The following is a 12,528-nucleotide window of genomic DNA, read 5'->3' as shown; positions in this document are numbered from 1 at the left end:
AATCATGGTCACACTACATTCGGGGAAATACAGTAAATACTTTGTCTTCTATGCTCGGGGCATGAAAATATATTATTTTTTGAAGGTATACTAACATAACTGGATTATATACACTTGCTCACATGCAAAAGCTCACTGGGTTAGCTGGTATCACTTTCTGATGCGCTTAAAGCTCTGCTCCTGGGAGCTCGTGACGTTGTCCTCTCGCGTGGTGTCGTAGTTCAGGCTCCCAGCTTCCATGCTGACGTTGCTGAGCCATATGCGAAATGCATATAATGCATAGTGGTTATCTGGTTATTGCGTGTGCTTGGCTGCATGTTGTGGCATGTCTGCTCACAGTGCCGAGTGGTGCCTGGCCATAATGAAATGGTGTACCGTGCACATGCATCCCTGTCGGGGGCAACCATGCACAGTAAAGCACTCCCCTAGGGCATCCATGGTAGAGAGAGGGAAGGTGGATAGGTTTCTTGACCGCCTCAGTGGTTGTCGTGTTCAGCTGCTGACCCGAAAGATGCAGGTTTGATCTCCGCTGCTGCGGTCGAATTTCTTTGGAGGCAAAATTCTAGAGGCCCGTGTGCTGTGCTATGTCGGTGCAGGTTAAAGAACCCCAGGTGGTTGAAATTATCTAAAGCCCTCCACTATGGCGTCCCTCATAGCCCGAGTCACCAGGGAGCTTGCCTGAGGCTTCCCCCTCCTCTGTTCACTTTGTGTTCCCCTGCAGTGTGGTAATGGCAAAATGAGGGAAGCATTTTCAGTGAAGGGAACTTGCTGAACAAGTGCAGTCATCAACTGAAGTTTTGGTGTCGGGGTCTTCTTGCCTGTCCTTTACAAGGCATGGCAGTGAGTCCTGGGAGTTAAAAGATCTTTGGTTGTGCTCTTCAGTATTGTGTTACAGTGAAAGAAACTTGACAGAGTTCCCGAAAGCATTGCTTGAGATGGCTACAGTGGCATCTGTGGTGGTAACAACTTAATTCTTCTCTCGCCATTCAGTGGTCCACGAAGCAGTGAGCACAGGTGATCCCGAGCTTCTGGCAGAAGTGCTGACCCAGCGAGACCTCCAGCGCTACAGCATATCCGTTGGGGGTATCCCAGATCTACTGAAGCGCATCCGGGACGTGAGTACAAGCTGCAGAAAGCCTCTGGCAGCTCTTGGCTCTTTTGGTTGTGTATGGCGTTTGATCATCTGTGGCTGAAGTAGCTATGCCACACTTCTTTATGCATGCCTTTTCTATCAAGGCAAAAGCCTTTAGTGCCTCATCGTTTTCGATAGAAGGTTGTCAGCAGAGGTATCACGCTTTTTCTAGTCAGGCCAGAACAAAAATGTTTTGCACAATGAGATTCGAACCACCCACTATACTTCCGTTCCCAGCCGAGCGTGCTAATGGCTACGCTACTTCCTGCCAACGCATATGCAGTTCTCCTTGTCTAGGACGCTGGAGAGTGTTTGCAGAAAGGCGTCGAATCAGACGGATGCCTCCCAGACGCCCTCCAGTGTCTCCAGCATTGAAGATTCACAGACAATTGTGTACTTAATTAGCATCTTAACCACACATCAGTGACACAAGCAGCAACACCGCGCTAAAGGCTTTCGCCTCACCGCACTTTAGGTCAACAAAGTGCCCCACTGAATTTTTTGGCCCTCTAGGCTTGAGTACTGAGAGGAGAGGCCCATGAGAGCATTTTATTATCAGGGATGCGTGCAAGTCTTCCTTGAGCTTCCGTGCATCAATGTGAGTGGCAAGGGACAGACGATTAGTCTAGCAGGAGTGGTGCAGGCTGTGTTTAAAAGAGAAATTATTGCAAAAACTTTTTTTTATGATACTTTTTATATAAACCGCAATTGTTTTCTTAGTTTGCTATGTTTTCTAACCTTAATATTGCTACAGTCTTGAAGTCTCGTGACGGGCAAAAAAGCAGAAGCAAGGACAAGGAGGTTGAAGTGTGCTGACCACATTCGACGCTCCCTTGTAGCACCTGGGTTGCTCAACCGCTTGCCGTGTGTTCCTGGCCTGTTGCACTGGCTAGGACGTTTCAGTTGTAAAGTTACGAGTTTAACAATATCAGTTTGTAGCCTTTATTTCAACCTATGTTTGGCCTATTCCTTGCTTCCCGGAACGTGAATTTCTTGTTGCAATGTTTCAGCCCTGAATCCCCATAAAACAATTATTCTTTCATCGTTATCGGATGTTATTCAAAGCAGAATGTCAAATTTCATTTGGAACTCCAGAACATTGCGTTTGATTGGAGCACTGCCTAGATGCTTCTCTATGGGACATTTTAAAACGCTGCAAAAACACTAATAGATGGTCAGAATCTAGCCCCCCCATGTTGTGCTTGTGTTGCATGGCCATGTGTTTGAACTTTTATCTACAATTTCCTCATAAACTAAAGATCTTTACACTGCATCTACAGTCAAACCCACTTATAACAATACCAGTTATAACAATATATTGGATATAACAATGCTCAGTCGCGGCACCATCAGCTTTTGCATGTGTTCTATGGTATTTTCAGCACAACCCTGTTGTAACAATTATTGGTTATAACAATGGTATTTCCATGGCACTTCAGTATTTGTTATAAGTGGATTTGACTGTAATTCACTTTTTGCAAGGGTAATAGCATACTTGAAGTCAGTGCATGAGATTGAATCAGATTTGCTTGTTTCATCGACTTCGCCTTGACACAGTCTAGATGGCTTGAAATCAGTGCTTTGTCATAATGCATAGGCACATCATCATTGATGCCCATTCATTCCTACCTTTGTTGTTTTTAACAAGCCTCCAAAAGGAAATATGAAATGTTTACAGAAACATCACCATCAACAGTGTTGGATCAGGGGTAATGTGGTGCCTTTGTGTGGCATGACCAGTAGCTCTGTGTTCAGAACTGTTTACATAGCACTTCATACTTTGTGTTTTTTTTTTGACATACTGTATTCATTCATGGAACTGTATTCATGGAACTAAAAAGCACAAGTATTTGTGCTAAGCAAAAAACACAGGATGCACCTTCCCTTATAACTGCATTTCTTTTAACGTTCGGGGTATTCATACTTCTGATGACTTGATGAAAAAGGTGTCCCCAGGATGTTTGAATTAGTGAGAAGCAACTAACTGAAATTGTAAAATATCCTTGGCAGAATTGCGACTTCCCAGATTGCCACTTAACAAGTGCAAGGCCTAGCTAGGGCAAGAAAAAGGCGGGGGTGCACTATAAGGAAGGCCGATATGCACTCCGCTTATCAGGTCACACAAGGAAGACAGCACTTCGTCTCCCCTCTGTGACCGAGGGCAGTGTTTGTAACTGCTGGGAGCTTTCCGGGGATAGCCAGAGAGAAAGATAACTTAATGGCCTTTTGCTGATGTCTTGTGCGGTCACATGCTTGTTGTTTCACTGCGCAGTTCCTGCATTGTGAGGCTTGAAGTATACTTGCAGCAATAAAGTTAACTAAGACAGAGGGAGGCAACACGCATGACTTGTGCATTTGTCTTCGTTATTTTGTGTTGCAGATATTTGAAGTGGAGTGATGAGGCAGCATAAACTAGACGAGAGCAAACCAAGCTTTTAAATATCTTAAGCCTTAGAAGTGACCAGCTAGCATGCCATAAATTTTACGGGCTTTGTTAGTATTTGTGCGGTTTCGTGTAAATCTTTTCATATGTATGGTAAAATAAACTACTGTCATGTGTCCATGGTATAGAGAGAGAGAGAGAGAGGTTTGTCAGATGTTTCTTGACAATCACAAAGCGAACAAGGGAGGGGAAATAAGGGTGCTTGCCAACGTTTTCGACACGAGGACTTGCCCTGACGAAGGCAAGTCCTCGTTTTCGACACGAGGACCTGCCCTGACGAAGGCAAGTCCTCTTGTCGAAACGTTGGCAGACACACTGAGGCTTTCTTCCCTCCCTTGTTCACCTTGTGATTACTGTCATGTGTGTATCATGTGTGAATGGCAGTATACCATGCGTGCTTGGCACATGAGAGCACTGTTATTCTTTTTGCCTCTGTTTTTCATTTTGTTCGCGTGCCAAGGCTTAAAACTGAAGAAACAGTTCTTAGCTTTTTAAATCCCTAATAATAATAATAGGTAGTAAAAAATGAGTGAAATGACAGTGCGTGCACTGGTAGCTTCTTTTACGACAGCTAGCTCAATTGAATGGTGTTTCGCCCTCTTCTTCACTTTTTTTTTTATCATTTGTATGCAGACCCCTGACTTCTATGTCGAGATGAAATGGGAGTTTACGAGCTGGGGTGAGTGAGCAAACCTTCTTATATATACTACTCATACTAATGCAGCACGAGATGCTAAATGTGATGTCTCTGAGGAAGATTAGCTGCCGTGTTTAAAAAAAAAAAAAAAAAACCCGTGAAGGTGCCAAAGATCTACATTTTTCATTCCTTTTGAGTGCATGGTGGTTTTAGTGTAACAGGCTACAATACTTCGCTCCTTATTGTACCATATAATTCACAGCATCAGTCAACCTGACACATACCTAGGTTGATTGCTGGTATGCCTGAAAAAGGATTAAACTAATGACGTTGCTTTTATTAGCTCTCAGCTGTCCACGTTTATGATTTATGAAAGCTTATGGTACGTTAGCATAAAAGCATACTTATAATAGAACAGTGCTGAACAAAAGCAGGCAATAGATTGGCCTTGCTCGGTGTATTGTGTGTTTTTGTGTGCGTGTGTGCGTGAAGCTAACGGCTGATTTTGCCGCCATGGTGGCTCAGTGGTTATGGAACTCGGCTGCTGACCCGAAAGACGAGGGTTCAATCTCGACCACGGCGGTCAAAGTTCGACGGAGGCGAAATTCTAGAGGCCCGTGTACGGTGTGATGTCAGTGTAAGGTTAAAGAACCGCAGGTGGTCGAAATTATCCAGAGTTCTGCTTGCTGTATGAAAATTTTATTATTGTGTTCAGTTGTTTAAGACATTCAACACATATACGACAGTTTTTCTGGTGGTGCTTATGATGTCATCACTGCATCAGAAGCGTTATTGTATGATAAGTGAAGCTTTTTTCTAGCTACACAGCTGAGTTTTAGTTTTGGTCTACTTTTTTTTTTTTTCTGCCTAAAATGGCTCTACTTCAAAGTCACCTAGAGTTGCCTTTTATGAACATGAGTTGAAAACTTCAGATCTTATTTTACGTGTGTCCATTAGTAGAACGGAAAGTTGAGCTAGCTGGTGCATGATTGTTCACAACGAAATAGCATAGTGACATCACGGGGACCCATCTTATTTGCTGAGTCCTGTGTTGCTTCATGGTTTCTTTGTGAAGTGCACGTCTGTTGTCATGAGGGCAGTGGTTGGCATTTTTTCGTGTTTTTTTGCAGTTACCCATTGCATAACAGGGCTGAATAATGCACAGTAGTTTTGTGTCTTGACTAAAGGAATTTTTGAATAGTTCTTAAAAAAATTAGCAGTTTGTTGAGAGAACAAAGAACATTGTTCAATAGAAAGCTTGCTACTTAGTCTGCTTAGCAAGCACATTGCAGTTCTGGAACAAAGTAAAGATTCATTCTCAGCAAATGAAAAAAGGAGCTTTCCTATTACTGGATATTTCTTTTTTTTTAACCATGCAGTTTTCCAGTGGTGCGCATTAGATTTACTTTTTTTGTTTGTTTTTTACAGTGCCACTGTTGTCCAGGGTGTGTCCAAGTGATACCTACAGAGTCTACAAAAGTGGCAAGTTCTGCTGCTACTACTTGCTCTTTTTTATGCGAAGCATACTACTTTAGCTACCACTTCAGCCCTTCACCGTGGTTATGCGCCTCCAAATCACGTGATACATGACGTCACGACAGTGGAGAAACGGGGGCCCACCTCACGCCGTCGCTGGGGTTGTGCGCCTCCAAATTACGCGACACGATGATGCTTCGCATTCTCCAGGCTTAACCAAGTTAAGCCTCAGCCATTTTTTTATAGTGAAATCTACTGGGGCACAAAGTGTCCAAGTGATCATAGTGCCATTACTGCCTTGCTTCTCATGGAGGCTGCTGACTATTGTGCATCATGTCGCAAAGCTTTGTCGAGTTGAAACTTGAGAGTAAAATTACTTTGTGAACTTGTTGTAGATGGAAATAGAAATCAAATGAAATTGTTGATACACATTTTTCTTGTGTTTTGTTATTTGGTCCTCTTCAGTGTGACTTGCTGCTCTTTGTTATTCTACTCTGCATTCAGTTTTTCCTGTTCGTCGTTATCTCGGTTTCACTGTAGGAGCCAACGTCCGGATTGACACGACTCTCCTGGGGTTTGACCAGTCCAGCTGGCAGCGTGGGCGGAGAAGCTACATATTCAAGGGTCAAGGTGAGCGCAGCCTTCTCAAACATGCTGCACGAATGCTCCGAAGGAATCTAGAGAGACACAAGAGTGCCGAGCTTGGTTGAGGAAAACTATTTCCTCAACCAAGCTCAACTAGTGACTGTTTCTCACACTTCCGTCTTCCTTATTGCTGGCATACAGTCTGAAGTGTGGAAGCAAAACTGCTGCAAAATTATGAGGTTTTGTAGGGGGGGGGTAGCAAACATTACATGCCAATCAGCATTCGAAATGTCTTTCATCATCATCCAAATCTTTTAATGTTAATTTATCCGTATACGTTAGTTTAATGCTTGCCTATGTCGCCAAGTTTTGTAAGTTTTGTAATGTGTAATTGAATATTTTTTTTTTTCCTTTTAATGGCATGGCAAGCACAAAGTGACGAAACACGCTTAGACAGGCAGAGGACACACATGAACACTCAGCCCCGGGTTTCACATGTTATGCTTGCCATGCCATTTTAAAGAGGAGACCAACTAGCACCGCACCATATACCTTTGAGCATCACGTTTTATTCCTGGCAGCAGACTGCATGCTTTTATTCTTTCTCCTTGCTTGGTAATGCTTTAGACATCTCGTGACGTTTACAGGGTGTGCTGGTTTGGTTTGGTTTATGGGGTTTAACGTCCCAAAGCGACTCAGGCTATGAGAGACGCCGTAGTGGAGGGCTCCGGAAATTTCGACCACCTGGGGTTCTTCAACGTGCACTGACATCGCACAGTAGACGGGCCTCTAGAATTTCTCCTCCAAAGAAATTCAACCGCCGCGGCCGGGATCGAACCCGCGTCTTTCGGGTCACCAGCCGAGCACCATAACCACTGAGCCACCGCGGCGGCTTACGGGGTGTGCATCGTTCAACTCACAGTGTGCTATCGGAGACAAAGCCCCCTTCAGGATGCGTGAAAAGTGATTAGATTAATGGATTATTTAAGTGTCATGTCTGCCAGTGACCCTCATAAACCGTAAACCGAATCACTTCCACACATTATCGCCTGCTGACCCGAAAGACGCGGGTTCAATCCCGGCCGCGGCAGCCGAATTTCGATGAAGGCGAAATTCTAGAGGCCCGTGTGCTGTGCGATGTCAGTGCACGTTAAAGAACCCCAGGTGGTCGAAATTTCCGGAGCCCTTCACTACGGCGTCTCTCATAGCCTTAGTTGCTTCGGGACGTTAAACCCCCATAAACCAACCAAACCAAACCAAACTTCCTCACATTAGAGCACGTGGATGCTGCAGCTTTCATTTCCACAAGTCTGGTCTGTTACCGGCTACTAACAGAACTAGTACAGACCTTTGTTGTTATTCACGCATCATGAAGACTTTTGTACCTGGCTGTACACACGTCATGTGGTCTTCAAACTGTCTCCTGGTGTCGTCTGCTTTGTTTCGTATGCCTGGTGGGCTTTCGCGGACTGCGTGACGAGACCGTCGTGCACAGTGTTTGTTTGTTCCTCTGCCTGCAGAGGACCTGGCGCTGATGATGGAGGTGGACCACGACAGCTGCCAGGTGCACATCGAGCAGATGCAGGTGCTGCCTCCGGAGTACATAGACCTGGCAGGGAGCCTGCGGCCCTCCCAGGATGCCATCTCGGCCCGCCTCACCTCCCCCGTGGTGGCCACGTACATAGACACTGACAAGATCAGCTTCGAGAGGTAGGACATGTGGCCGTTTCAATCCCACTGGATACTGAATTCTATGGTTGTGTTTGTATTCAGGTTTTGTGGGGTTCGTTGGCATGCACCAGACACTAGGTCACAATGGGCTGCCTTTTCTTTTCTTGTGGTCAGTGTATCTAAAAGCATCGTAGTTTGTTTAAAGTCTCCGCATCTCTTTAAAAAAAGCTCAAGGGTTCATGAGCGAATCCTCCCCAAGAATTGAAACAGGGTGAAATGGTACACTTTTTCTTCATGGAACAGCGAGAAATGCTTTTTTTCTGTTCTTGTATATGAGTTTTTCTTTTTCAAGAAATGAGTGGAAGGATTACTGTGACCAGGTTTCCATAACATTCACATGTGGGTTTGTCTTGTTTAGTGATCAAAAATCTGAACTGCATGTTTCTTATAAGTAGACAGCATAAAATCACTTCCATGAAGCTTTCTTGGTGTCTTCACGACTTCTGTTCACCCAAGGTAGGCGTTTCCAGGTGATTACACGGTTGTGTGTTCTACCGAGGTAGACCTTAGCTGCTATGGATTTGTGGCAAGTAAATTCATTACCAGTCTGAATCATAAAACCACTTTATTGTGTGCTCTTAACCAAGAGAAGTAATCAGGTCAGCATGAAGTAAACGGCCTTTACTTCACCTGAAATGGCTATAGTAAAACCTCACTAACTCGAGGCATGTCGGACTGCGTAAAATTTTTTAATCAAGCTGGCTTTCGAAAGCGAAACAAATCGAAAAAGGCAAGCGCAGAATGTTGTTCAACCACTTGAAGCACTTTAGAGTCGCAAAAATTGCACTCGGCAAAGCTGTGGTCAACATTTGTTCTCTCGCAGAAGCTTCGTTAAGATTCGTCGTGTTTTCCTCATCACTGCCAAGAGCCAGAATTTCTGTCACCCGGTTTTGACATCTGCAAGACATGGTTGTGCATCTGTGGGGTTTCAATAAGTGCTTTCATAGTCATCATCATCACTCTCAAGGTGACTCAGTTACTGGCAAAGCTGTTTACCTTTCATCTTTGCTTTTGTGAGATGACAATCTCTGCGCACATGAGAGCGGTGGCTAAGTTTTGATCATCATCATCAGTCTGACTACGCCCACTGCAGGGCAAAGGCCTCTCCCATGTCCCTCCGGTTAACGCTTTTCTTTGCCAGCTGCAGCCACCGTATCCCCGCAAACTTCTTACTCTCGTCCGCCCACCTAACTTTCTGTCGCCCCCTGCTACGCTTGCCTTCTCTTGGTATCCACTCCGTTACCCTTGAGGACCAGTGGTTATCTTGTCTTCGCATTACATGCCCTGCCCAAGTCCATTTCTTCCTCTTGATTTCGACCAGGATACATCAGGTTAGTGGCAAGGTGCAGAAGAGCTGCAACAGGAACAGCTGTCAGTTGAAAAGGAGGAATGAGGAGAGAGTACGTGCAGTGCATACGAGCTATGTGGGGGTGGTGAACTGTATGTTTCGACAAGAGCGGTGCAGTGCGAGAAGCACAAAATAAAAACTGCAATGAAACTTCAAGCCATGCCTCGAGGGAAAACTATGTTTCTGATTTAGAACATCTGAAATATGTCCACTGACCTAATAAAGGATGATGCAGTTGAACCTCATTATAGTGAACATGTAAAAAAAATAGTTTGGTATATCCGAAATTTGTAATGTAAAATTTAATCACAAACATGTGCAAGAGCTGCACAATTTAGTGAGTAAAGGGACTGCTACTCAAACAACTCTTAGTAGAGAGTATAACGATCCCCTTTTGTGAAGTTGTAATGCCTTTTCGAAGGAACTCGTGGGGATTGCCAGACCTCCGTGGGTAGCGTTTTGGCTATGGCAGTTAAATCTGAACAATGAAAGCTAAGGAACTAGTAAATGCAGCTCAGAGGGCTTTTACGCACTTAATGAAATATACATATGTTCTGTTAATTAGACAGGAAGCTATTGAGCCTCTAATATGTGTAATTTCTGCGTTTGTCATTTTTGGTCTTTTTTAAAGTGCTGATTCTAAATAACTATCTGCTGGAGCCAAGAACCGCTCTCAGAATTCCAATGTTAACATTTCAGTTAGATGCTGCACAAGCAGCCCTCTTTTTGGTGCAGTAATTGTTTCCGAACAAGACCTGCAACGAAAATAACGAACGAAAATATTGTTTCATGCACTACGTTTTTTACTCACTCCGCTTGTATCAACGATTACTGCTGTTAGCAGCGCATACACAAATACATTTATTTTTCAGTGACCTAAAACTTTTGTTATCATGAGTAGGAGGATTACAGCATTTGTGCAGACGTTGTGAAAAACAGCCAGTGGCTGGCGAGAGCGTGGGGACCTCTGCCTTAACGGAAGTCGATTCGGGGATTTCATGTGGCTACATGCTAAGCGGAACTACTGCTTAAGCGAGTACTACACCGTAGCTAGATTTCACTATGTGCTATGCTGCCACGTTTTGAGCGCTCTGGACACCACTGAATGCGTTGGAAGTCGGGCACAGGGTTGCTTTGGCCATCGTGACGTCATCGTGCTACGCACTGAGTGTCGCTACTCTGCGCGATGGTGCGTGTGTTGAGTTCAGTGAAGAGCCGCACTGCTTAATGCAGGCTCGCTGGTCATTTGTAAGTGGCGTGGCTCTGTGTTATCAGTACCGTATTTACTCGCATAATAGGCGCACTTTTTTTCCAGAAAATCCGGCTCAAAGTTCGGGGTGTGCCTATTACGCGGGGTAAAATTTTCGGAAATTTTTCGACTCGCAAAATTGAACACACCGCGTAAACGCACTCGTGTACGGGCCGCTCCCCGTTTTCGCGAAGAAAATGTTAAAAAAAAAAGGTCCGTGTATCGGCCGCACCGAAACTTTCGGAATGCACGCGCCGAGGCCTCCGCGATCGGCTCCAGCTGCGCGCAACGGGCGCTTGATCGCGGAGGCCACACACGTGCACAGGAGCTTCCAGACGCCGCCCACGGAGGGCGCCCAAGGCCAAGCTCATCATCATCGTTTTCCTCCGCCGCGAGCTTTCGCTATCTATATCGCCATCAGCATCTCCAGCTCGTTTTTTTTTGTTGTTGTTGTTGTTGCTGTCAAGTGCCGGGATTTGCGGTAGCACGATAGTTATCGTGGTTTATGGCTTTGCCGCGGAGCTTTGATGTTTTAGCTCGACGAGCAAGCACCTTAACAGCTACACGGCTGGGAGTTTGCTCTCCAACGCGGCAAGCGTGCGGCAGGTCGGAAAATACGACGTGGCCGAGAAGTGCGGCAGTTGCGACTGCGGCGTCCCTAAATTTTCGTACGCGACTCCAAGCGCCGAGGTTTTCGCGGGCCTAAGTCGGGAACGTTTCCGGCTGGAGATGAAGCTTTCCAAACAGACGTTTAAAGTGAGCATCCCTGAAAACTGTGTGCAGCTGTTCTACGCGATGTCGTTGTACGTGCTGTGGGTCCGCAGCAGCTGCTGCTAAATAAAGATTGGGAAGCGGGGGGTGGTGAGGCGTCGGCTTGCAATCGTGTAAATACAGTATTGATCACAGTGCCAAGTTCGGGGTGCGCCTATTATGCGCGGAAATAAAAAAATCTGATTTTTCGCGCCCTAACTAGGGGTGCGCCTATTATGCGAGTGCGCCTATTACGCGAGTAAATACGGTATAGCTTGGCATTACCGGGTTTGCAGTTAACTCAGTCGTTCCCGTAGTTACTCCAGGTCTTTGAATTAATTGAGTTGGTGCAATCTGCTTGCTTGAATTACCTGGTAAAACTTGCACTAGGAATTACAGCACCACAGAAATTTCATGGATTATCTTGTCATTTCAAATTAACTGATATCAGATCATCAAGGTTTTGTTGTATGCCTTCACTGACGAGATAAGGTTTACGCTCATCTGAAATTGCACCGTAAGTTGAGTGCAGCAGCACATCAAAGCCTATGCTCAGCAATGTTAGTCAGCATTCATCTAACTCTTTTGTTTCAAGACTTTGCAGTAGATGTATGGATAGGTGCTAGTAAGCAGGAGTCTCATGACTTTTCTTTGTTCTTTCATGCAGGAACAAGTCTGGGATCCTCGGCTGGAAGAGTGACAAGAGTGAAACCATCAATGGCCACAACTGCAAGGTGAAGCCTTTTCCAGACTGGCTCTGTTGACAAACACATACATTACATAACCAAGCTGGAATAGCATCGCCTTTGGACAGCAGTGCCCCGGTCCCAGCATTTGTGCCACTGCTGGAAAACGGTCTGGAAGTCGCATTGTATGAGCATGTCCATAATCTTAAGCAATTCACACTGGATCTCTGCAGTGGTATGGAAACAGTTACCTTTCAGCTGCATCTTCATCTTTTGGGAAAAGAATAAATCATCAGGCACTGAATATGGTGAGTAGGGCGGATGCAGAAGTGATAGCCTGTTGTGGTTGACGAGAAACTCTTGATTGAGGAGTATAAGGTGAGGGTGTCCTGGAGAATCTCAGTTTTTTTTATGTGCCACAGATTCGATTTCTTTCGCCAAAACATTCTCCCTCAAGCGCTGCAAAAATGTCGCATTAAAACTCTGTGCTG

At 45.1% G+C, this 12,528-nt stretch overlaps 1 protein-coding gene across 3 annotated transcripts in view; it reads left to right on the top strand.

Moving 5' to 3' along the window:
* LOC149363261 (ankyrin repeat domain-containing protein 13D) overlaps positions 1-12,528 on the top strand; it is a 41,854-nt gene that overhangs the window by 3,282 nt on the left and 26,044 nt on the right. For all 3 annotated transcript variants that reach the window (XR_016289073.1, XM_089573414.1, XM_089573413.1), the window contains exons 3-8: positions 991-1,115; positions 4,209-4,254; positions 5,641-5,694; positions 6,229-6,318; positions 7,794-7,983; positions 12,019-12,085. Coding sequence is in view for 2 of the 3 variants with exons in the window: in XM_089573414.1 (XP_089429540.1) it covers positions 991-1,115; positions 4,209-4,254; positions 5,641-5,694; positions 6,229-6,318; positions 7,794-7,983; positions 12,019-12,085 (572 nt within the window). In the remaining variant the exon portion in view is untranslated. The remainder of the gene's footprint in view (positions 1-990; positions 1,116-4,208; positions 4,255-5,640; positions 5,695-6,228; positions 6,319-7,793; positions 7,984-12,018; positions 12,086-12,528) is intronic.

The sequence above is a fragment of the Amblyomma mixtum genome, chromosome 2 (assembly GCF_055824585.1).
Source record: "Amblyomma mixtum isolate Tamu chromosome 2, ASM5582458v1, whole genome shotgun sequence".
NCBI lineage: Eukaryota > Metazoa > Arthropoda > Arachnida > Ixodida > Ixodidae > Amblyomma > Amblyomma mixtum.
The sequence above is the reverse complement of the archived record's forward strand: the minus strand, read 5'-3'. Positions and strand labels throughout refer to the sequence as shown.